Source organism: Cervus canadensis, chromosome 1 (genome assembly GCF_019320065.1).
Source record: "Cervus canadensis isolate Bull #8, Minnesota chromosome 1, ASM1932006v1, whole genome shotgun sequence".
Classification (NCBI taxonomy): domain Eukaryota; kingdom Metazoa; phylum Chordata; class Mammalia; order Artiodactyla; family Cervidae; genus Cervus; species Cervus canadensis.
Window position 1 is genome coordinate 1,943,414 of NC_057386.1, and position 26,565 is coordinate 1,969,978.

At 44.0% G+C, this 26,565-nt stretch overlaps 1 protein-coding gene across 2 annotated transcripts in view; it reads right to left on the reverse strand.

The window, feature by feature from the left end:
* Positions 1-1,993: 1,993 nt before the first annotated feature.
* ABCA10 (ATP binding cassette subfamily A member 10) overlaps positions 1,994-26,565 on the reverse strand; it is a 57,061-nt gene continuing 32,489 nt past the window's right edge. The window contains exons 22-39 of one of the 2 annotated variants that reach the window (XM_043448498.1): positions 26,337-26,474; positions 24,611-24,712; positions 23,300-23,467; positions 22,984-23,097; positions 17,432-17,548; positions 16,266-16,343; positions 14,100-14,191; positions 13,285-13,405; positions 12,527-12,644; positions 12,066-12,157; positions 9,444-9,622; positions 9,104-9,179; positions 8,900-8,994; positions 8,057-8,176; positions 7,833-7,973; positions 5,280-5,359; positions 3,230-3,285; positions 1,994-3,112 (exon numbers count right to left, since the gene is read on the reverse strand). In XM_043448498.1, the coding sequence (XP_043304433.1) occupies positions 3,014-3,112; positions 3,230-3,285; positions 5,280-5,359; positions 7,833-7,973; positions 8,057-8,176; positions 8,900-8,994; positions 9,104-9,179; positions 9,444-9,622; positions 12,066-12,157; positions 12,527-12,644; positions 13,285-13,405; positions 14,100-14,191; positions 16,266-16,343; positions 17,432-17,548; positions 22,984-23,097; positions 23,300-23,467; positions 24,611-24,712; positions 26,337-26,474 (1,986 nt within the window). In that variant the 3' untranslated portion in view covers positions 1,994-3,013. Of the gene's footprint in view, positions 3,113-3,229; positions 3,286-5,279; positions 5,360-7,832; positions 7,974-8,056; positions 8,177-8,899; positions 8,995-9,103; positions 9,180-9,443; positions 9,623-12,065; positions 12,158-12,526; positions 12,645-13,284; positions 13,406-14,099; positions 14,192-16,265; positions 16,347-17,431; positions 17,549-22,983; positions 23,098-23,299; positions 23,468-24,610; positions 24,713-26,336; positions 26,475-26,565 lie in introns of both variants that reach the window. The other variant, XM_043448425.1, reaches the window with a different exon arrangement.

Below are 26,565 nucleotides of genomic sequence, written 5' to 3' on the forward strand. Positions count from 1 at the left end.
TTCATTTATTTGGCTGCTCCGGCTCTTAGTTGCGGTACTCAGAATCTTTGATCTTTGTGGCGGCGTGCAAACTCTTAGTTCCCTGATCAGGGATGGAATCTGAGCCCCCTGTGTTGGGAGAACGGAGTCTCAGCCACTGGACTGCCAGGGAAGGCCCCAGGGTTGTTCTCAACAGAGGGCTGACCATCATCTGTATGGTGGATCCAAGAGCTCGCATTTAGCCTGTGTGCTGTTGGTTATAAAGATAGTGCAAGCAGAAGCAAAGCCAATCTCAAGCTTCAGCTCTCCGGAACGTGAACTGGGAAGCGGAGGAAGCCAAGGACCACGGAGAGAGGAGAGGAGGCAGGAGGGACGGAGGCGGCCGCGGTGTTGGGCAAGACTTGGAAGTGAGCAGGGCTTGAAGCGGAAGGAGACAGCTGGGCCCAGACGCCCTGAGCCAGGTCCCAGGAGGAGGAGGTCGGCCTGTCATGACGCACAGCAGCGCTTGGGGGCGCCACTGAGGCCGCACACGCTCCAGGTCAGGGACACACGGGGGCATCTGCCTCCAGGAAGAACTTCACGCCGGCTCTCAGAGGCCTGCTGCTATTCTGGGCTATGCCTGGGATTACAACAAGCCCCTCCTTACCTGAGTCAGCAAGTGGAGTCTAGTTCTTGTCACTGGAGAAAGCCCAGGAACCCAGGAAATGCTACCAGTTATAGAGATTTGTGAAATACGAAATCCCCATGGATGTGGGGATTTTGCAATTAGCTAAGACATCATGCTGAAAACACGGAGAAATTCTACCTATTATTCCCAAACGGTGCTTTCTCGGTGGTCGTACCATGCCTTCTCTGTGGCCATGGGCACCAGCCAGAAAGCCATCATTTTAAGGGTGAAAGGAATGAAGCCCAGCAGAGTTGCATGGTCTCCATTTACAGCAGCAGGAAATTTACAAAGGGAAAGTCCAGGGCGCCCTGCTCAAAGCAGCTAAAGAAATCTGCTAGGGGAGGAGACTTTCTCTGACAGCTGACGGTGTGCGCTGGCAAACAGCCGCGTCCGAGGAAATCGCAGAGCCTGCCGCCGTCTGACCGTTTCCTGTCCGACTGGAGTGAGGCCGCTTGTGGAAAGTGGCAGGTGCTGCCTCTCACCGAGGCCCTCCTTAAAGGAACTAGACGCGGAGCCACCAACCTCAGGCCTGCGCGAGCCTGCAGCTCGCCCTGCCTCCTGCTGCCGGCGCCCCTTCACGCCGCCGTCCCCACCTCTGTCCCCAGCTCGTGACTCTTCCCGCCCGCTCCCCGCTCCCCGACGGCGGCCGACCGTACTACGGCACTTTTCAGCGTCCTGTTCTGTAAGATTAAAGGTGCTTTACTTTAGGTTCGTTTTTAAGGTATTATTTGTGTGAAAAGTATTATAACCCTGCAGCAGTGCAGGGCTGTATAGATGATTGTGTGGGCTGGGTGCCTAGGCTACCTTTGTCGGACTTTTGAACGAATCAGACGTACGAACATGGTCTTGGAATGGAACTCGTTCATGTCCAGGGGACTAACTGTAATGTATATGAAATAATATCTGGCTTGAAATAATGTGTCACGTTTTTATGCACACTTCAAGCATTCTCCTGGGTCAGGAGGAAGCGGCTGCTCTTCACTGAGCCCCTTGTTTTGATGGTGATGATCCATCACAGCCACGAAACAACCCCCCGCCCCACCAGTAGAGGTGGAAAGAGCCATTTGGAACAGTCTAGGTAAGGGGACAAATCTTTACCTCTCAGTCTGCGCCAAGCTGGAGACAAAGGAGCTGATCACAGAGCAGATAAGAGACGTCAGCAGATGAGCAAAGTCAGAGTCAACAAAGAGCCTGAGACGAAACGTTCCTGCTGCTTCCTTGACTCAGAGGCCGAGGATGGACACTGACTTTTTCTACGGGTCAGAGAACAGTCGGCAAAGTCTCATAGAGCAGAGAGCTAAGAGTTGATATCTGAGCTACGTACTCTTAAGACCATATCAAACAAGATTTCAAAGCAGCTCATCACAGCTTTATTTATAAATGTGCATGGGACCAGACTGTCAGGCAACAGTAAAAAGGCTAACGTGGTAGAACATCAGAGGAATGCCATGAAGCTGCTACAGAACACAGAAGGGTTATAATGACATGGGAGACGTCCCGGAAATGGTAAGTGAGAAATATAAAGAATTACTAGGCTCACTCATACCAACTTCGAAAAAGTACTCCTGAAAAGCACACTGAATGTAGGTCAGCCAAAATACTTACTGTGGTTTTACCACAGGTCCCTGTTATCTCCACTCACATGGTTTCCATAACCCTGAAGCTAGCATTTACTTTATAATCACACTATGTGATTAAATCTAAAAGTTATACTGTCACCCATCAACTTTTTAGATCTTCTGACAGTCTGTCACATTAGGTTGGTACTTGAGTAAATAACGCTTTAGAAAGATGACACACTTAAATTCCAGGGTTAAAAAGCCTGCAAGGTTTTATTTGTGACACGCGCTGAGCAGCCAGCCTTACTGAACAACACAGCACTTGTCTAACATCAGGTGATTTCTGAGTTAAACACAAAATAGGCCTAACCAGTGATTAATATAACGTCTGATTGCATTAATGCTGTCTGCTACATTTCTTTATCTTTGTCTCTTCTCTCCATTCTAAAATTTAAAAAACCATATAAAATCTTAATCATGGGCTTTCCCTGGAGATCCAGTGGTTAAGACTTCTCCTTCCACTAGAGGGGTGTGGGTTCCATCCCTGGTCGGGGAGCGGATATGCCACATGATATATGGCCAAAAAAAACCCAAACATAAAACAGAAGCAATACTGTAACAAATTCAATAAAATCTTTAAAAATGGTCCACATCAAAAAAAAAAAAAAAATCTAAAAAACGTAACCATTATCGAATGTTTAAACTACTGAATGTTCTGTTAACTTCAGTAATATGAAAGCTTCTTCTACAATTATGGAAACTAAGGATGCAGTGATAGCTAACATCAGACATGAGGAGGTTCAGGGTCTTAAGACTCTTCCTGTGGCAGAAGTTTCCATCTGACTGTCGTATCAATGTCATCATCCAAATTCCCCAGCTCCTGCTCTTTGGAGAGTTCTAAGAATACCTAAGTCGGAAAAATAAAGAAGGGAATGAACATGTCAGGGAGTTTCTGAAAGGTAGGTGTACCCAGAGACTCACACAAAGATTCCCTGGGTTGATGCTTGCAGGTTGAAAACCTCACCTGCTCCAAGGTGGCCTGGGAAAGGCTGTATTCTTCCAGGTCGAAGGTCTGTTTCACTGCGTGTAAAGGGGCTGACATTAGTGGCTTGCACATCTGTCATCAGAAGTATTTTCAAAGCTGGCAACATTAACAGCAACTTCGAATCCAGGAGATATTTTAAGATATGGGCCAAGTAAATTGAATTTTCTTGAAGGATACATTAAAGAGTGCTGATATGGCTAATCAAAAGAGCAATGCATTCATGTATAAATGACCTGTAAACCTCCTTCTCATTAAAGAGAACCTTGTGTCCTACTTCCAGAACCTACTTCTGGAATCTGGTTCCCGATAAGAAAAGGAGTACGTCAAGGCTGTATATTGTCACCTTGCTTATTTAACTTCTATGCAGAGTACATCATGAGAAACACTGGACTGGAAGAAGCACAAGCTGGAATCAAGATTGCCGGGAGAAATATCAATAACCTCAGATATGCAGATGACACCACCCTTATGGCAGAAAGTGAAGAGGAACTAAAAAGCCTCTTGATGAAAGTGGAAGAGGAGGGTGAAAAAGTTGGCTTAAAACTCAACATTCAGAAAACTAAGATCATGGCACCTGGTCCCATCACCTCATGGGAAATAGAAGGGGAAACAGTGGAAACAGTGGCTGACTTCATTTTTGGGGCTCCAAAATCACTGTAGATGGTGATTGCAGCCATGAAATTAAAAGACGCTTACTCCTTGGAAGGAAAGTTATGACCAACCTAGACAGCATATTAAAAAGCAGAGACATTACTTTGCCAACAAAGGTTCGTCTAGTCAAGGCTATAGTTTTTCCAGTGGTCATGTATGGCTGTAAGAGTTGGACTGTGAAGAAAGCTGAGCGCCAAAAAATTGACGCTTTTGAACTGTGGTGTTGGAGAAGACTCTTGAGAGTCCCTTGGACTGCAAGGAGATCCAACCAGTCCATCCTAAAGGAGATCAGTCCTGGGTGTTCATTGGAAGGACTGATGCTGAAGCTGAAACTCCAATACTTTGGCCACCTCATGCGAAGAGTTGACTCACTGGAAAAGACCCGATGCTGGGAAAGATTGGGGGCAGGAGGAGAAGGGACGACAGAGGATGAGATGGTTGGATGGCATCACCAGCTCGATGGGCATGAGTTTGGGTAAACTCCGGGAGTTGGTGATGGACAGGGAGGCCTGGCGTGCTGTGAATCATGGGGTTGCAAAGAGTCAAACACGACTGAACGACTGAACTGAACCGAACTGTGTCCTACTTCAGTATTCAGCCTTCTGAGTCTCTGTACCTGTATGCTTCGGTCTCCAAATCAACTGCTGAGCACTGCTTTGTTGTTGCTGTTTAGCGGTTAAGTTGTGTCCAACTCTTTGCAACCCCGTGGACTGCAGCACGCCAGGCTTCCGTGCCCTTCACTGTCTCCCATTGGCTCAGTGAGTCTGTGATGCCATCTAACCATCTCATCCTCTGTTCCTTCAGTCTGTATTTACAGATCCATGGAGTAAATTCCCTGCTGGTCCCTGTTCAGTAAACGCCACGCTTCTTACACGTCAAGGTACCATAAACACCCAGTATGAGCTGTGGTCAGCATCTCTGAAACCAGTTCAGAACCGCCTCTCCGACCGTGACGCATCTCATCCCGGTGTTTTTCAGTCGTCCCAGCACTGACATAGACACACGGATCAATGGAGTGGGAGCGTCTGGACAGTTGGGTTGGACCCGTGGCTCCACGTTTCTGCTCCCTGTGCCTCTGACTTTGACAAACTTGGAGCTGCCAGCAGCTCACCTTGGTGTTCTTTGGGATGTCACAATGATAATTATGCTCCACTGGTATGCAAGGGAACCAGGACACAGTGTTCTGACTTATTTCCTTGGGAGGACAGGGGGAATCGGGTGGTGTGAAGCCAAGTCTAGGGTCGCCCATGCATTCCCTTTAAGATTTTTATTCAAGTGGAAATTTTCCAAGGTTTGACGGATTGTACTTGAAGTTATCTGATATGCATTCCACATGAAAATATTTACAGTACATTAAGTCTGAACAGTCTAAACTCACCTGCCTCTAATTTGGAAAAGGTCTGAGACAGAGGGTGAACATCCTCTATGGGTAATTTATATGCCATCACGAACGAATATCTGGGAGGAGGAAAGGGTGAGAGTTACTAATCCTTCAACATTACAATATTGGGAAGGACTTGACAGCAAAAATAACCAAAGCATTTTTTAAAAGTTTCCTTTAAATAAAAAGCAAACAGTTCAACTTGATAAAGCATGAACCTGGGCCAAAAAATTATCTTTAGTCATAAAAATCTATTTACAAGAAAAATCTGCTTTCCCCTAATTTATTGTTCAAGATAAATTCTGAAAAATCGCTCTGATAAGCTTTCATACTCAGGCTGTGGTGTCTTTCTTTTGTATTTTATTTCTTTCTCTCAAAAGCCAATCTTTCTATGCTCCCTGGAACCTTTTAATCAAATTTTCTTCTTTTCAATCTTTTGTACAAGAATTAAAACTTACTGTAGAGCTGTCTCCCTTTAAAAAATTCTTCCTTGACCTCTAACCTTCCCAAATATGTTCACCATCCAGGACCTCATGTTGCACAATTCAATGAACATTGTTTGGTCCTTCTTGTTTAGACTTCTCAAAAGAATTAAATAAAATTCACACAAACTTAATAACTTTCTCCTTTTTATTATTTATTATGTCTTTGCTTTGGGGTTTTTACATTAATTTTTATTGGAGCATAGTTGCTTTACAAGGCTGTGTTACTTTCGACTATACCGCAAGATGGGTCAGCCACATATAGATAAACACACTAGCCCCGCTTGTTTGGACTTCTTTCCCATTAGATCACCACGGAGCACTGAGCTCCCCTTCAGTAGGTTCTCATTAATTGTCTATTTTACACACACTATCAGTAATGTACACGTCAATCCCAATCTCCCTGATTCACCCACAGCCCCTTCCCCCTTGAAGAGAAAAGTAAACATCTTACATTAATGCCTGTATGTGGAATCTAGAAAAACGGTACAGATGAAGCTATTTGCAGAGCAGAAACAGGGACACAGGTAGAGAACAAATGTACAGACATCTCATTACACATCATGGATGTGAGCTTTCTCTCCATCCTCTGTGCGGAGAGCTCATTCTTGACTGGAGCATTTACACGTGATGTTTTCTCAAAAGAGTGACTCTTATCCGCATTTTTCCACTGGCCAAACCCGCTCAGCCTTAAAGTCCACCCTTAATGTCATTCCCTCATTCATTCGCATCTTCCTTTGCTAGTACTCTTTCCTCAGAAGGACTCAAGCACCGTAAGAACCTTGTCTATCTACTGCCTAGTCCATACACAGCCTCCAGCCTCCAGCACGACACGTGCTCAAAAGTAATAGTTTTTAAAAAGAGTAGTAGTGTGTAAGAAAACCGTACACCTTTCAGTGAAATTCTGGCTCAGTCTGCTGTTCACATGGGTTTGCTTATCTTTATTTGTAACTCACAGCTGACCTCATACGACTCTAAAGGAACCATTCCCTTCTCCAGGGGATCTTCCCATCCCAGGGATCGAAACCAGATTTCCTGGCAGGTGGATTCTTTACTGTCTCAGCCACCAGGGGAGCCCAAAGGAACTATAGGGAGGATCAAATGATTTCTAATCAATTAATTTAAGATAGAGTCAGGGAAGTTCCCTGTGGTCCAGGGGTTAGGAACCCACCATTCAATGCAGGGGGGCTCTGGTTTGATCCCTGATTGGGGAACTGAGGTCCCACATGCCGAGGAGCAAGTAAACCCACGCGCCAAAGCTAGAGTCCGTGGGCCACGAGAAAGAGCCCGCGCGAGTCAGCGAAGAGCCCGTGGGCTGCGACTCAGCCCTGATGGGGCCAAAGAAGTCAGTGGGATAGACAAAGCCAAACCGCCTGTGGAGCAGGAGACGGCAGCCCACTCCAGTGCTCCTGCCTGCAGAATCCCCAGGGGCATCCTGAACCCCATTACGGCATCCTGAACCCCATTACGGTAAAGTCAGCCTTTCTGAAGCATGGGCGTCGGTCCGAGGTCTCGGTATAACTTCATCTTTGGTAAAATGTTATAGACTGATACAGAATTTTCATTGGCTATTTAAAAAAAACCCATTCAATCGATGATCAAGCTTATACTGTCCCCCCTCATCTCTGTCATTCCACAGTTCACACACACACACCGGACACACACACTGTCCACCTGTTCTCAATATGGAACACTCACTGAGAACTTTTCAATTGTTGTCTAACCTTCTATGCTTCCTTGTTGTTTAGTCGCTAAGTTGTGTCTGACTCTTTATGACCCCGTGGACTGTAGCCCGCCGGACTCCTGTCCATGGGATTCCCCAGGCGAGAACACTGGAGTGGGCTGCCATGCCCTCCCCCAGGGGATCTTCCCGACCCAGTGATCACTCCCGCTCTCCTGCATCCCAGGCGGCCTCCCGCTGGGCGGTCAGGGAGGCCCCTCCCTCCTTCCGAGCGGCCCCTCCACAGCCTGTTTGCGACCCACAGGCAGCCGGGGCGCCCTCTTGCCGCCCTTCTGGACGAGACGAGGCCGTGGGTGCTGGAGGCCTCGCGCCTGGGGCGGCCCTCACCTCTCCTGCCGAGCGGCCTGGGGGAAGAGCTTGAGAATCTCCATGTGCAGAGGCTCCACCCGGGTGAGCGCCTTTACCTTCACCTCCAGTAAGTAGTCTTTGCCAAACTTGCTTTTCAGATGCTGAACGGAACCGATACACCTGGTCCAGGGAAGGGAAAGAAGAACTGAAAGAAAAGAGACACCTCCTGGGTTCTCCTGCCCCTGCATCAGCCGGGCACCCACCTCAGCCTCCCGGACACCATGACAGCCACACGATCGCACACGGCCTCCGCCTCGGCCATGGAGTGGGTGGTCAGCAGGGCGCTCCTCGCTGTGTTTTTAACAATGGCCTGGATTGCCTGCCTAGAGACAGAGTAAGGGACTGTTTGCACTTCGAAAGTCATCTGGGAAAACATGAATGGGAATGACAAGGAGGCCTAAACAGAGAATGCTGGGAAAAAAAGAATCTTTGGAGAGAAAGAGGAAAAATTGTGTTAGGTAATTATATCATCACATCAACAGGCTTCACAGAATGAAAAGCAGATGTCTGAAAAGTGTGACTAACTTGGTGTTTGTTTTGAAGAACAGGAAAACACCACACTGTAGGATTTTCAACAACTGAAAAATAAAATAGAGGAAGAAAGAAGCAGGGGAGGACTAGTAAGAGAAAGAAAAGTCAATCGAATGCATTTGAGAGTCCATTTGATTCTTAAAATGTCAATTTTTTCCTTCCTTGAGGAAATCTGAGTGAGTGAGTGGTAGTCACTCAGTCACATCCGACTCTTTGTGACCCTGCTGGACTGCAGTCCGCCAGGCTCCTCTGTCCATGGGATTCTCCAGGCAAGAATACCAGAGTGGGTTACCCTTCCCTTCTCCAGGGGATCTTCCCAACCCAGGGATCGAACCTGGGTCTCCTGTATTGCAGGCAGATTCTTTACCGTCTAAGCTATCAATATATTAAGTTTTACTGAATCAAACAAAAGAGGGTCTGAGCCTCAAAGGTTAGTGGAGAAAACAAAAAACCTCAATGAGCCATCACTCTAGACTTAGACGATTGACACTGACACTTAACGTGACGCCCCTCACCACATCTGCAGCTGCCCCTCGGGGTCCAGCCCCGTGGTTGGCTCGTCCAGAAGCAGCACGGCCGGGCTCCCCAGGATGCTCAGCGCGAAGCTCAGCTGCAACGGAGAGGAGCCGCGTCGGCACTGGCCTGGGGGCGCGCGGGGCAAGGAGCCCTGGTGCCAGCCTGGGGGCGCGCGGGGGGAGCCTGGCCTCGCCCCATCCTACCTTTCTCTTCGCCCCTTCGGGTAAGGCCTTGGCGGGGAGCACCATCTGGTCCTGCAGCTTCAGGGCGTCTGCCAGCCTGCGGGAAGCACTCTGATTATGTCCGTGCCTAGAACGTCTAGGGCACCCCAGCACTTCCAAGCAGAGAGGAGTGCACAAAGCCTCCTTCACAGGGTCCCAAATAATACATGTCTTGACTTGGTTCTCATTCAGATTTGCAGTCATTTTATTTGCATGAAAGCTAAAGGCATGGTTCATCATCTCCTTTCCACATTTCATGAATAAGTTCTATGTCCTCTCTTCCTCCAGCTACAAACAGCATGCTGGAGGCTTCGCTCCGCACCTGGAGACGCTGAGAACAGCCTCCTCTTTGGCCAGGCCTTTCACGGCTGCGTACAAGTCCAGGTGTTCTCGGACCGTGAGGTCAGGCCACAGTGCGTCGTCCTGCGGACAGTAACCCAGGCGCCCGAAGCCGTCGTCTGCCTGCTGCGTCTGAGCTGTCCCACTGCCACTGAAAACCACCTGCATCGAGCAACAAAGGTCAGCTTCACATCTGCCTTCCTCTGCAATCCTCCTACTTCTGAAGGAGATAAAAACGACCACTCAGCTACAGCCCTTCTTCAGCATGCAAGAGGTGTTTTATAAATTCATCTGTGTATTCTTTTTTTTTAATCATTTGATGCTGGAGAGGGTGTGGAGAAAAGGGAACCTTCTTACACTGCTGGTGGGAATGCAAGCAGGTACAGCCACTATGGAAAACAGTGTGGAGGCTCCTCAGAAAACCTAAGAGACAACTACCATGTGGTCCAGCAATCCTAGTCCTGGGCATATACCCAGATGAAACCATTATCAAAAAAAAAGAAAAAATGCACGCACCCCTGTGTCCAAAGCAGCACCATTCACAACAGCCAAGACAGGGAGACAGTCTGAACATTCGTCACAGAGGGGCAGACAGAGATTCACAACAGCCAAGACAGGGAGACAGCGTGAACATCCATCACAGAGGGGCAGACAGAGATTCACAACAGCCAAGACAGGGAGACAGTGTGAACACTCGTCACAGAGGGGCAGACAGAGATTCACAACAGCCAAGACAGGGAGACAGCGTGAACATCCATCACAGAGGGGCAGACAGAGATTCACACAGCCAAGACAGGGAGACAGCGTGAACACTCACCACAGAGGGGCAGACAGAGATTCACACAGCCAAGACAGGGAGACAGCGTGAACACTCACCACAGAGGGGCAGACAGAGATTCACACAGCCAAGACAGGGAGACAGCGTGAACACTCACCACAGAGGGGCAGATAGAGATTCACACAGCCAAGACAGGGAGACAGCGTGAACATCCATCACAGAGGGGCAGAGAGATTCACACAGCCAAGACAGGGAGACAGCGTGAACATCCATCACAGAGGGGCAGACAGAGATTCACAACAGCCAAGACAGGGAGACAGCGTGAACACTGGTCACAGAGGGGCAGACAGAGATTCACACAGCCAAGACAGGGAGACAGCGTGAACACTCACCACAGAGGGGCAGACAGAGATTCACACAGCCAAGACAGGGAGACAGCGTGAACATCCATCACAGAGGGGCAGACAGAGATTCACACAGCCAAGACAGGGAGACAGCGTGAACATCCATCACAGAGGGGCAGAGAGATTCACACAGCCAAGACAGGGAGACAGCGTGAACACTCACCACAGAGGGGCAGACAGAGATTCACAACAGCCAAGACAGGGAGACAGCGTGAACATCCATCACAGAGGGGCAGACAGAGATTCACACAGCCAAGACAGGGAGACAGCGTGAACACTCACCACAGAGGGGCAGACAGAGATTCACACAGCCAAGACAGGGAGACAGCGTGAACACTCACCACAGAGGGGCAGATAGAGATTCACACAGCCAAGACAGGGAGACAGCGTGAACATCCATCACAGAGGGGCAGAGAGATTCACACAGCCAAGACAGGGAGACAGCGTGAACATCCATCAGAGGAAGGCCAAGACAGAGACAGAGGGGCAGACAGAGATTCACACAGCCAAGACAGACAGAACACCAACGACAGGAGACAGCCAAGACAGGTTGAACACTCACCACAGAGGGGCAGACAGAGATTCACACAGCCAAGACAGGGAGACAGCGTGAACACTCACCACAGAGGGGCAGACAGAGATTCACACAGCCAAGACAGGGAGACAGCGTGAACACTCACCACAGAGGGGCAGACAGAGATTCACACAGCCAAGACAGGGAGACGCCTGAACATCCATCACAGAGGAGCAGAAAGAGAAGATGAGGCGCATACACACGATGGGCTACTATTCAGCCATTAAAAGGAATGAAAGAATGCCATTCGTAACAGCACGGATGCAACTGCAGATTATTTTACTAAGTGAAGTAAGAAAGAGAAAAACAAATATCGCACATTAGCACATATATGTGGCATCTAAAATATGGCACAAATAAACTTATCTAGAAAACTCACACACAGGTCAGACTTGTAGTTGCCAAGGAGGACGTGGGGAGGGAGGGGTGAACTGGGAGTTTGGGGTTGGTATAAGCAAACTATATATATACATATAAACACATATATACGATGGATAAACAACGAGGCCCTACTAGAGCACAGGGAACTATATACAACACCCTGTGATAAACCATAATGGAAAAGAATGTCAAAAACAAAGAACGCATACACGTGCATAAGCGAGTCCCTCTGCTGGAGAGGGAAGCCGGGCGTGCGCAGCCCACGGGGCCGCAGAGGGGCAGACACGACCGAGAGGGAACGGAACGGAGCGGAACTGCCGCGTGGCAGACCCCGGCACAGCGTGAGAACCAGCGACACTCAGTCAAACAGAAACCACGGGACTGGCTGATGAGAACACCACGGAGAAGCCACTGACGCGGAACAGGACACCCCCCGGCTGTGAGCCGGCCGCCTCCCACGCCACGTACCACTCCCGCGGTCGGCTTTGTGTCTCCAGTTATCATTTTAATAGAAGTGCTTTTCCCAGCTCCATTGTGCCCCAGCAATCCCAACACTTCACCTGGAAAAAGGTTCACCATCACTTTTTGTACTTAAAGAGTCGACTAACCTAAAATCACTTAGATCAGGAATGTTTTGAAATAAAATAGCATTTTCAGACAGCACCTTTGTCATATCTGCATTAGTGAAAAGACTGGATTTACATGAGAAGAATTTGGACACCTGGATCCAAGATCAGCTGGTTTTTTTTGACATTTGATCTGGGACAGGATTTTGAAATAAAAACGTCTCTCTGCCAGCAAGTCAAGTATTTTTATAATTACATGTTAACTGAGATCTATGAACAGACTGGAAGAATGGAAAATCATTCCCTTCATAGTGTTAAAACTAGAGAATAAGGAACATCCTAAAAAACAAAACATTTCCAAACCTTTGTTGATACAGAAGGAAACATTCTGAATGGCTGTTTTCGTCTTTCTGGCTGAAAAGCATCTTTTCTTTTTCTGTTTATATTTCTTGTGTAAACAGCTTGCCATTATTACTGGCTTCTAGAAAACATGGGAGAGCATGATTTTCCTCTTATTGCGTATTTTGTGCATTCATGTTTCACCTTTCATTTCCTAGGCTAGGAATTTAACCAGATTTTTGGGCCAATAGTACTTTAGCCTCTTGTTTCAAATAAAACTCTCAAATGTACATTTACGAATGAGGACTTCTTTATTAACTTCTTATGAAACTAATTCTTAAGCAAACATATTTCTTTTGTGTTATGCTAACCTTGCCTTTTGCATTAATTGGCCTTCTTATTAATTTTAATGCAGTATAAATTCACCTGCTTTTTTTCATATACTATTTAGAATTACTGACATAACAATTTCAATATGTGGCAAAATGGAATTGAAACTCTTCAAGATGTGGGATTTTGTTAAAAATTGAGAAAGAATATCAGAATTCTTGAACTGCTTTGATGAATGAAGATTAAAATCCACCAAAAAAAATGGAAGAAGAGAAAATTAAGAGTGATGACTGGATAAATTCTTCAAAAGGTAATGACCTGAATATGAACTACAAATGGAAGGATTACAGATGCAATACCAAGTTTTCACACTAAAACCAACACTTTGCCCACTGTACAAGACAAGCTGACTATCTCAGTGCTTCATCAGAGGCTCAGCCGTTTGTTTTTACCTCGTCCAAGTTGGAAGCAGTGAGTGCATTCGCTGTTTTCACTCTTTCTGCTTGAACGTCTTCATCCTCTTCTTCCGGTTCTTCTGGGTTTGGACGATATTCCCTTCTCCTTGGAGAGATTCTACAGAGAAAATAAAATAACATTAAAATGAAATTCTCACTGTACAACCACTACCAGGAGAACATGGCTTCAATGATTTAATTCTTTTTCTTTGTTTTACAAGAATATAAATGATTACTTAATGACCTGTAAGATTCTCCTTGACAGTAATAACTCCCTCAAGTAGCCAAGTCCCATGAAATACTCTTTGACTATTTCTTCTCTTTAAAACCTTTTATCTCACCAGTCGACCAGCTCTCTAAAGCCTCTCAAATACAGACTTAGTCTTCAGTCTGTCGCCATCTAGGTCATCATCACGTTGCATCATAAACGATCCCTATAACTGGCCTCTCTTGCCTTTTCAAACATTTCACGACGAACTCATTTTTCATTACTGCATCTTCTACTCAGAGACCCGTACTTCTCATAAGCAGGAGAAAAACAACACTTGATGCTTAACCACTATGTGTGCAGTGCACAAGATAAATACCCAACTTGCCTAAAATCACAAGACCCATGTCTTAGAAACTGTACTCACTGCATTCAATGTAATTCTCATTTTTTTTTGCTTTTGTTTTTTTTTTTCAGAATAATATTTCCCAGTGGGCCTAGCCAAGAGTTTGGATAGTAAATCCATACTAATCAAATGATGTTAAATGTACTGCTATACATATTAAATGTTTAAATTATATTCAGATGTTAATGTTCTCCCAACCTGAAAAATGGATCTTTCCTCATTGTTCCTTTTCCATACTTCATTTCCAGGCACCGTATAATAAAAAGAAAAATGATCATCTGAAGGTACGGCTAAAGGCAATGAAAAATGAATAGAATATTAGCATCATCTTGGGATTCAAGCTCCCTGGGAAATATATGCCTTCTGTCATAGGAGATCTGATCATTTTCTCATAATTTGATAAAAATCTTATAAAATGCTTATCACTTCAGATCTAAAGACAGACACAGACTGTAGGTAAGGGGATGGAAAAAGGTATTCCCTGCAATGCAAATGAAAGGAAAGCTGGAGGAGCAATGCTCACATCAGACAAAACAGCCTTTAAACAAAGACTGTGACAAGAGACAAAGAAGGATATTCATGACATAGGGAGCAATCAAACCAGAAGAGACACCAACTGTAAATATACATGCATCCAATGTAGAAGCACCTAAATAAAGTAAATATTAAGAGATATACAAGGAGAAACTGACAGTGATACATTAATAGTGATGTGTGATGCATGCGTGCTCAGTCATGTCTGACTTTGCAACTCCATGGACTGTAGCCTGCCAGGTTCCTCTATCCATGGGATTTCCCAGGCAGGAATACTGAGCCGGGGTCGGGGGGTGGGGGTTGCCATTTCCTTCTCTGGGGGATCTTCCCAACCCAGGGATTGAATCCATGTCTCTTACATCTCCTGCATTGCAGGTGGATTCTTTACCAATGTGTCACCCGGGAATCCCCAGTAGCAGGAGACTTTAATGTCTCACTTTTATCAATGGACAGATCATCTAGGCAAAAAGTAAATAAAGCAACACTGGCCTTAAGTGATGTATTAGATCAACTGGATTTTATATATAAATTTCATCCCAAAGCAGCAGAATATATCCCTTTTAAGTGCACATGGAACATTCTTGGAACAGACATGTGCTAGGCCAAAAAGCAGGCCTTGGGAAATTGAAGAAAACTGAAATCACAACAAGCGTCCTTTTCAACCATGACTCTCTGAGACTAGAAATCAACTATAAGGGGAAAAGTTGCAAAAAACACAAACATGTGGAGGTTAAACAATTGTATAACTTTAGCATTTATTCATGGTCAGCAGAAAACCACCATGTATGACACATCTCTATGTACACTGAATAAAATAAAAAGAACAAACATTCAGTATATAAACGTCTGTGTGAAATGTATATATTTTATACATTTATGAATTTATAAAAATTTAGAAAATTTTCTCCCTTGTTAAATTCTTTTTTTTGCCAAAAAGAGAAAACAAGAAGCCTGTTGTCCACTGTTTCCCCCTTACTCCTCATTTACTATAATGCACAGAAATAATATTTACATTTTGCTTCAGTATTTTTTCCCAGTATAAAATTCCACTTACTTTGTTCTCTTTATTCTTCATTATTCAAATTAGCTTCTTTTTAAATCCACATTGAAATGATTTTTAGGCACACAGCACCTTTGGTATTTCTTATAAACCACCTCAAATTTTCTTTGGATACGTGTATCAGCAATGTATAGTAATAGCAATAATAACAGCAATCTAGTCTTTAGAATTTCTGGTATATATTATACTGTTCTTGCCTTAAAAATCCCATGGATAGAGGAGCCTGGTGACCTACAGTCCATGGGGTCTGAAAGAGTCGGACATGACAGAATGACTAAGCATACACTCTATATAGAAAAATACTTTTAGGTATTACCATTATTGGAGAAGGAAATGGCAACCCACTCCAGCATTCTTGCCTGGAAAAGCCCATGGATGAGGGGCCTGGTAGGCTACAGTCCATGGGGCTGCAAAGAGTTGGACATGACTGAGCAACTTCACTTCGTTACCGTTACATTGATTATAGAAAACAGTGGTGGTGATGGTAGTGGTTTAGTTGCTCAGTTGTGCCCGACTCGTTGGGGGCCCATGGACTGTAGCCTGCCAGGCTCCTCTGTCCATGGGATTTCCCAGGCAAGAATACCGGAGTGGGTTTCTGCTGCATTGGCAGGCAGATTCTTTACCACTGAGCCACCAGGGAAGCCCGTAGAAAACAGTAAGAGCAGGTATTTGGGGGAATATTTCAATTTGCCATTTTTTGAATAAGAACAAGTATATCATGTGGCTATAAATCCCATGTAGTATATACTTAGGTAGAAATATTTTCTTACTATGAAGATTGTTAGGAGAATGATTTCAACAATTCCACTTCTCTCAGAGTCCTGACTTCTGGACCTTCTTTGATACAACTGCTGAAGAAAAACAGGGCTGTATGAAATTTCTCTGCATCACGAATAGAACGTTCTTATGTTAAATACGCCTGAATCCTATGACTTGCTGTTCCACAGGGCACTAGGGAATGCTCTGTGAATTGGGACAAGACTTGTTCTCCGACACTAAAATCTGCTGGGAGGTGACACCTTTCCTTGGTTATAGTCTCCAATGCTTTCTGCATCCTGACTCTGTGCAGCGCGTGAGTGCGTGTGTGCTAAGTCACCTCAGCTGTCTCCAACTCTGTGTGAGCCCAGGACTGCAGCCCGCCAGGCTCCTCTGTCCATGGGATTTCCCAGCCAAGAATACCGGAGTGGGCTGCCATTTCCTCCTCCAGGGGATCTACCTGACCTCGGGATCAAACCCACATCTCTTACATCTCCTGCATTAGCAGGCAGGACCTTTACCACTAGCGCCACCTGGGAAGCCCCAATTCTGTGCAGTAGGGATTCGCAAGTTCCTTTTTAGTGGAAGTGACTAAACATACAAATGTGAAGTAGTTGAGATTCACTATCATGTCCCCAGAATTCTCAGTGGTACTTGGACTCTCCCAGGAGTTCCTAATAGCATCTTGTTTTCCTTCCTGCACCAATCACGCACGCCCAGAGCAATTTACGGACACTAGTGGTACAAAGAGCATAAAACACCACATCTTCCCCGCAGCCCTCTGCTACAGGGGAAGGTAGAGCTAAGCACAAAAGTAATTTTCAGATATTTACCAAAACTGAAATGGGAAACTTCCACTTCACGGTGAGGAGAGAGTTCTGTAACAGTGGGAAAAACATAGTCCTTTCCTACAATTCCCTCTTGGAATTCATAAACCGCAGCTGGGTTTCCTGTTGCATTTCTAAATGGATTTACCTGCTTCCTTCCGGGTATGAATAATGGGTTCAGGGTATTTGCAACTTTCAACTCTATACAATTTTTTCACGTTTTCTTTTCAGAATTTACCAGCAATTGAATAATTTCTGAAATTTTATTAAATGTACCTGCTCCCATATCAGAAAAGATTTAATTAACAAGTTACATGGTCAAAGTCAAAAATAAGATAGGTAAAACTGCTTACCTCTATCATTTCAGAAAGAAAAAAAATTGAAGTGCACGAAGGTATTAAAATTATACATATAATTATAATATTTCCAGAATGAGTTAGTCCCAGGAGGATGAGCATAAATAACGAGATCTAAAGGAAAAAAATCCACAGATATAATTTGCTCAGTCATATTTAATATGTTTTCTATAAGTAATCTATTTTCCTAGAAAGATATTCTCATTTTCAATTTTCAGCTTAAGTACAACAACATTGAGAGGACTGCCTCTTTAGGAAGCATCAAAGTGTCATTACAACTGAAAGACATGATTACAATTAAAGTCTGACATAAACATCTAAAAGATGCTGTACTATCTGGCACGGATATGCAGCAACAATTAAAAAAAGGGACTATGCCATTATTTTACTTTATGAACATAAATCCTCATATGCTTTCAGCACTAGCATACAATTAACCTCTTGTCGAATGGTATTGTAGTACCATAGTTTTAGGAATAACAAAAGAATAAAGAAGGGAATAGAAACTTCTCTTAGCATCTATAGAATACTATTTACCAAGTACTTTGATGAGCAATTTACCAGCATTGTGATAGCAAATGCTCTTGGAGAGACTCAGTCCTAACCCTGTAAAGTGCTACTGCTTTATATACATCTTCTCTGAGTTCAGAGAACTAAACCTCAGAAACCTGAAGTCACTTCGCCCAATATCTTACAGCTATTTAATGCCAGATTTAGAATCCAAACCTAGGCTGTCTGACTCCAGAGCCTAAGTTCTTGCCCTCCATACTTATATAAGAAGAGGTTGGGGACTTCCCTGGAGGTGTTAAGACTCCGCTCCCAATGCAGGGGGTCCAGGTTCAATCCCTGACCCAGGAACTAGATCCCACAAATTGCAATGTAATATTCTGCATGCTGCAACAAAGACTGAGGATACCACATGCCATACCTAAGACCTGACACAGCCAAATAAATAAGTATTTTTTAAAAATTAGAGATACCAAGGGAACATTTCATGCCAAGATGGGCACAATAAAGGAGAGAAATGGCATGGACCTAACAGAAGCAGAAGATATTAAGAAGAGGTGGCAAGAATACACAGAACTGTACAAAAAAGGCCTTAATGACCCAGATAACCACAGTGGTGTGATCACTCAGCTATAGCCAGACGTGCTGGAGTGCGAAGTCAAGTGGGCCTTAGGAAGCATTACTACGAAAAAAGCTAGTGGAAGTGATGGAATTCCAGCTAAGCTATTTCAAATCCTAAAAGATGCTGCTGCTAAGTGCTGGACTCAGTATGCCAGCAAATTTGGGAAACTCAGCAGTGGCCACAGGACTGGAAAAGGTCAGTTTTCATTCCAATCCCAAAGAAGGGCAATGCCAAAGAATTCAAACTACCCTACAACTGCACTCATTTCACATGATAAGCAAGGTAATGCTCAAAATACTTCAAGCTAGGCTTCAACAGTACATGAACTGAGAGCTTCCAGATGTACAAGCTGGATTTAGAAAAGGTAGGGACCAGATATCAAATTGCTAACATCTGTTGGATTGTAGAAAAAGGAAGGGAATTTCAGAAAAACATCTATTTCTGTTACATTGACTACACTAAATCCTTAGACTGTGTGGATCACAACAAACTATGGAAAATTCTTAAAGAGATGGGAATACCAGATCACCTCACCTGCCTCCTGACAAGCCTGTATTCAGGTCAAGAAGCAACAGTTAGCACTGGACATGGAACAATGAACTGGTTCCAAAGTGCTAAAGGAGTACTTCAAGGCTGTATGTTGTCACCCTGCTTATTTAACTTATATGCAGAGTGAAGTGAAGTGAAGCCGCTCAGTCATGTCCAACTTTGTGACCCCGTGGACTGTAGCCTACCAGGATCCTCAGTCCATGGAATTTTCCAGGCAAGAATACTGGAGTGGGTTGCCATTTCCTTCTCCAGGGGATCTTCCCAACCCAGGGATCAAACCCCAGTCTCCCACACTGTAGGCAGACGCTTTACCATCGGAGCTGCCAGGGAAGCCCCATCATGCAGAGTACAACATGTTAAATGCCGGGCTGGGTGAAGCACAAGTTGGAATCAAGATTGCCAGGAGAAATATCAATAACCTCAGATACGCAGATGACACCACTCTAATGGCAGAAAGTAAAGAAGAACTAAAGAGCCTCTTCTTTTTTTAATTTATTTAATAGGAGGATAATTACTTTACAACATTGTGATGGTTTCTGCCATACATCAACATGAAACGGCCACAGGTACACATGTGTCCCCCACTTCCCCCTCCCTCCCCACTCTATCCCTCTGGGTTGTCCAGAGCAGTGGTTTGGGGGCTCTGCTTCAGGCATCAAACTTACACTGGTAACAAAGGTGAAAGAGGAGAGTGAAAAAGCTGGCTTAAAACTCAACATTCAAAAACCTAAGATCATGGGACCTGGTCCCATCACTTCATGGCAAATAGATGGGGAAAAAATGCAAACAGTGACAGACTTTATTTTCTTGGGCTCCAAAATCACTGTGGACGGTGACTGTAGCCATGAAATTAAAGGACGCCTGCTCCTTGGAAGAAAAGCTATGACAAACTTAGACGGCATATTAAAAAGCAGAGACATCACTTTGTCAACAAAGGTACGTATGGTGAAAGCTATGGTTTTCCCAAAGGTCATATACAGATGTGAGAGTTGGACCATAAAAAAGGCTGAGTACCAAACAATTGATGCTTTCGAATTGTGGTGCTGGAGAAGACTCTTGAGAGTCCCTTGGACTACAAGGAGATCCAACCAGTCAACCCTAAAGGAAATCAACCCTGAATATGCATTGGAAGGACACTGAAGCTGAAGCTCCAATACTTTGGCCACCTGATCTGAAGAGATGACTCATTGGAAAAGACCCTGATGCTGGGCAAGAGTGAGGTCAGGAGGAGAAGGGGGCAACAGAGGATCAGATGGTTGGATGGCATCATCAACTCAACGGACATAAGTTTGAACAAACTCCAGGACATAGTGAAGGACAGGCAAGACTGGTGTGTTACAGTCCATGAGGTCACAAAGAGTCGGACACGACTGAGCAGTTGAATAACAGAAGTTTAAAAAAAATAAGGAGATATTGTGTGAGTCAGCTGTCCGTACATCCAGTCAATGAGTCAACCTATAATGTGTCAGGTACCAAGATCTTACGTATATGAAACTAATCACAGAATTTAAAAAACTCTTTAAAGTGTTCTCTCCACAAGCACAAGAAATATTTTCTCACAGAAAAAGCAACATAAACTGAAATAATCTGAGGGTTCATCAGCGTATTTTAGGACCTTAATCAGAATCTCCTCAAAGGTTCACTGGCTGTACCATTATGGTTATGAGAGGTATTGTTTTAGCAAGATGTGTGTTAGTGTAGCTTCAGTCCCACAGAAACCTGAAGCTAAGCTTTCTAAATCTAACAGTGCAGGAAAAGAACTTATCTTTGACCACCCTACTTCCTCCTTTCCATCCCTTTCTTTCACCTTTTTTTTTAAAAAAGAATTATTTATTTGGCTGCATCGGGTCTTAATTGGGGCTGAGGGACTCTCTAGTTGTGCTGCACAGGCTGAGTTGCCCTGTGGCTTATGGGATGTTAGTTCCTGGACCAGGGACTGAACTTGCGCCCTCTGCATTGCAAGGCAAATTCTTAATCATGGAAAGGCCCCTTTCTTTTTGTCTTACTTATCGTACAAATTAGCTCATCCATCGTTTCTAACCCATTAGAAAAATTAAAATAATCCTTCCATCAACTCTTCCTTCCAACAAGCAACAACAGCTACAACCTCTGTCCACAGGACTTTCCAGGCAAGTATACTCAAGGCGGGTAGCCTTTCCCTTCTCCAGGGGATCTTCCCGACCCAAGGACTGAACCCTCGTCTCCTGCATTGCAGGTGGATTCTTTACCATCTGAGTCACCAAGGAAGTCCTAGGATTCCATACTTAAAGGTCAACCAAATATGAACTCTCAATTAAGAAAAAAAATCAAACCTACAAGGCAACAATCTACTAAGTGTGAGTAGAGAAGGGGGAAAACTACAGATTAAAACTATTTGAAGACTTTAGCTAATAGAATCATCAAACAACAAATGCAAATATTTCAATTAAATGTACACATGTAAATTAAATTCCACATGTAAATTACATGTGGAACTAAGAAAAACACAAACTAGTAGCAAAAGGCTGTAAGGAACAGTTCAGCAAATTTGAAACAGAACCAGAGTTCTGAAAAGCAAAATTGAGGTTTTAAAAATCTGCCAAAGATTAAAGATAATTTAGACACAGTTGAATGGTTTTTGGTCATAAAGCCACTGTTAGAATAAACAGGGTCACTACATAGTTTCCAGACTGAAACATACCCAAAAGAATAGTCTCAAAACATATAAAGCAAAATTAGAGAATAAAACTGACAAATCTACCTGTCTATTGGGATGCATGAGAAAAAAGAATTAGATCAAGACCAATTCCAATGGTTAAGGAGATATTACCTTGCTATAACATTTAACCATCATATCACAACCACCAATAAAACTGGCTCAGAATTACAGGTATACAGGGATGAGATTTAGAAGCTAAGAAGCAACTTAATCACCTTTAGGATGTCTACTGTTGCAATGAATTCGCGAACTGGTTGCATTTATGACATTTCTGCCCACAGTAAACCCAATCTTTGGATACCACCCACAATGACCACCAGCGTAACTCTCACAGCCTTAGAGAAGTAAGACCTTGGTCTCCTGACCCTAATTCCTCCACCATGTCCCCAAAACAGACAGGAGAAAGGCAAGTTCATAAGAAAGAGAGAAAGGATAGAACATCTTTCCTTTTCTCACCAAGGGTCCTCAAACTAAAGGCATTCCTGAAATGCAGCTAGAGAAGAAAATTTTCATTGTTTATAAGATTAAAGTTACGTTTTGGACTCAACTGGCCCTTTTTTAGTACTTAAAGCAAATCTTAATGAAAGAAACAAGATTATGTTAATATCCGAAATGGTCAGAAAGGTATGAGAGCCTGCTCAAGATGTCAGCAAGGCCTGGGGAAGGAGATGCAGCAGAATATGTGTAAAGTAATAAATAATTTTATTTCTTAATAAAACTTTTCTCTGTTTACTTGCTTGCTTATGTTATTTGTCAATATGGCCACCTAGCACAACTTTTTTTTTTAATAAAGAGAATTAATTATTCAGGAGGCAACCCCCCTGAGTTGAGAAACTTGGGCTCAGGTCTCATCCTTTAACATTTTCCCCGCTCTATAAATGAGGGAATTAACCCCAATGATCTAGCCTTTCAGCTAGGGCAGGTCAGGATTTTTATAGCTGTTTCATCTCTTTCCAAAGAAACAGAAGTGCCAAAAAGAAACTTTTGAGAACAGAAAAAAAAAGAAAGAAAATGAACTGAAACCTTAAACCATGAACATGGCCAAACAAAGACCAAAGTGCTAAGGAAGTAGTCCCACTTCCAAGTATTTACGCTTAACTGTCCAGTTTTAGAAAAGGAACTTCAGGGAAACTTCATATAAATATGCATGGGTGTACATTTTCAGATACTTACAAGAAAAAAGCTGAGAGACCAAAAGCCGTTATTTTTTCTTCCCATGGGAAAGAGGAGTGAAATCACGTACGTGAGGAGTATGAGACACGCCGCACAGCCGGCCACGCAAACCGCCTGACAACACAGCATTAACAGCAAGGTTAGAGACAGGGTCATGGGCGGGGTGACGGGCAGGCAGAGGATCGGATCACAAAGCTGCCAAAGGCAATTTTCTTGTACATGCCTTTGGTTAAGCTCAAAGTGTTAACAAAAATGAGTTTTTTTGTTTTAATTCTATTATTATATTTGGGGAATTTGGGGGAAGATGATCACTTACCAGAGCAAACACGAATTCTAATACAATCGTGAATTCCAAAAATATGCAGTACATTAAATGTATCGAAAAAAGAATTCCAAAATAAAATGAGATGTCCACCAGGGCCTGTCCACACCAGCATGCTGACGGACAGAGGCCTGAGATCCGTAGCTGAGACTGAGCTTTTTGCTGGCGAAGAAACACAAGGGATACGGGTGAGGCTGAAACCTTGGGTAAAAGAGGTATTTTGTTTCTGTGAAAACGTTAATTTTTAGTAAATTTTAGAAGTAGTATTCAGCAGCTTTTTTTTTTTTTTTTTTTTTTTGAAAAGTCTATGTTCTTTTATATAGCAAATCCGACCTTCAGGAATTTGCTAGCCTGGGTTTAGGAAGCAGGCCACAGGACAACTAAGACACTAATACTATTCCAAAGAAAACAGTGTGTCTCCCAGGTGGTGCTAGTGGTCAAGAATCCACCTGCCAACACAAGAGACGCAGGTTTGGTCCCTGGGTTGGGAAGATCCCCTGGAGGAGGAAAGGACAGCCCACTCCAGCATGCTTGCCTGGGAAATCCCATGGACCGGGGACCATGGCGGACTGCAGTCCACGGGGTCGTAAATAGTCAGACATGACTGAACACAGAGAGCAGGTGACCAGAAAGAGCGTTTTCCAAATCACCTGACACCCCGAGGGGGCGGGAAGGATGGGGAGGCCATTGACACTGCAGGAAACGTCTGACCTATGCCTCAAGCTGATTTAAAGCCCCCTTTACAAGAATGGAGTCAAAAAGCAGGAAATGTGATATAGCTTATATTTCACACTAAAAAATTCCCTTTAGAATTGTAGATTAACTACACACAGTCAAAAAGGAGTGCATTTTCCACCGGTGAACCTGACGTGAAGTGATTCCCTTGGTAAAAAATATGTATGTATCTGGCTGTGCTGGGTCTTGGTTGCAGCATGCAAGCTCTTAGTTGCAACATGTGGGATCCAGTTCCCTGATGAGGGATCGAACCTGGGCCCCCTACATTGGGAGTGCAGAGTCTTAGCCACTGGACCACCAGCAAAGTCCCTAGGGTGAGTCCCTTTAAAACCAAGGTTACTTTACTGTGTTCAATCATGAACTTTCTCACCTCTTTGACATCACGATGAACCATTTAATAAAAATGCATACTTAGATTAGAGTAATACAATTCATGTGTAAACATTTTTCTTGAAGGGCTATCCTGTGTGTATAAGACAATAAAATCCCAGTTTACTGAAGTCAGATAGAAGCATCTCTCCTCCTCCGCCCACCCCCCACACGCCCCGTCCCTCTCATCCAGGCTCTTACTTCGTAATCGCTGACGCTGTTCATCCCAATGTACGGAGAAAGGCAGTTTACAACGAGCAACAGAAGAAAATCCAAAATGCCAACTGCCCATGTTGGCTCGTCCTGCAAGTTCCAAACACATCCGTAAGCTACCGCGCTTGTTACCAACCACACACTCAAACACAAGGACCAAATACATTTAGGGAAAGGGTGAAAACGTCCGAATGGGAGGATATACCTGATTTAAGAAGCAAACAAAGAGCAAACATGTTTGCTACCCTGAAAGGCAGGTTCCATTCCCAGGAACTGCATGCTTTCAAAAGAAATTTAAAATCTTAATTTTACATGCCTGTGTTAAGAAGACAGACAGCAGGTTCTCTTGTTTATCTGTATCTGGTGTGTGCGGGTAAGTTGTTTCAGTCGTGTCCGATTCTTGTACGACCCCATGGGCTATAGCCCACCAGGCTCCTCTGTCCATGGGATTCTCCAGGCAAGAAGACTGGAGTGGGTTGCCATTTCCTCCTCCAGGGGATCTTCCCGACGGAGGAATCGAACCTGTGTCTCTTATGTCTCCTGCACTGGCAGGAGGGTTCTTTACCACTAGCGCCATATCTACCATAATCAAACACTTCTGTTAGGAAACATTTGAAGGCTGAGAAGTGGTTATTAAAATCATGTGTTATCAAAAGTTGCACTGCACTCCACAAGATATAAAAGATAAAACAACCAAGACCCCAAAGGACACTGTAATACATAAAGTGACAGAACACTAAAACTTAAAAATAATCACAAGTTGAGGGATAGACCATACATTCCACACCTGCTTTAATCAGTGACTGTGAAATGCTCAGTAAATTCCCCCAGGGAAATCTGACATAAATTAAGAATTTGGGTTGGAGGGTTCTCTGGGTGTTCTAGGTTTTCCAAGACAATCTGTTCATTCATTAATTTCAGAAAATATGTATTGGGTACCTAAGAAGTGTAAAAAGCTATTCCTGACTATGAACCAAAAAAAGCCCAAATTATTAACATTGTTCTTTAACAGTTCTCTGTCATTTTCAATGTTTCCGTGTCCTTTAGGATCTTGGTTTTTTCGGGTTCTATGTCTTAAGGAGCTGGCTGTGATTTTTAACCAGACACAATTTTTCAACCAGACACAAGAGTGGGGCCATTGATAAAACATGACTTGATAGTGTATTAAGTGGTGGTAAATGAATGGAAAAAATAGAGCCACATAAAGGGTCAAAAACAATAGGGTACATTGGACTTACCAGAATTCTATTATACATTTACATTTTTCCACTAAAATTTAAAAAATAGTAATGAAGCTAAACATTAGGTGAGGTGAAAAACTCTTTATCTTTCAGAATAATGGCAAGCATGTATTGAAAGCTTACTCTCCCCCTTACAAAAGTATAACTCCCTAAGGTCGGATTTTTTTTTTCCCTGTGCCATGTATGCTGTATCTCCAGCATCTAGAAGCACCAGGTCATGGCAGATACTCAAGAAATACTTGCAGAATGATGAAGACGGTACGTGCCAGGCTCTGTTGTAGGCGCCTGACAAGCTCACTTAATCCCCACAGTTTAATGTACAGGAGGTCCGAGGACGTCCCCCTCTTACAGGAGAGGCCCGGGAAGCAGGAGGGCTCGCAGGGAGCAGGCTGCAAGCTCAGGCACAGGCTCCAGAGACCCTGCCCCTTCCTCCCAGCTGAACTGCCTCTCACAGAAGTTACCCCTCTACTTACGAGTGGAAACGTGCTCCTCTCCGTCTTAATAAGCTCTGTGACGTTAAAGATTCCAAGCAGGGCATTGCTAACAATCCCAATAAGAACAGGAAAACAGTTCATCCTCTTGGTATTGCATGCAACTGAAAATCTGTAATCCTTTAAAAAAAAAAAAAGGCACACAAATATACGCTGTAAATTAGAGTAAATCTCCTTATTGCATAGTCTGTAAATTATTAGGGTGGAATTA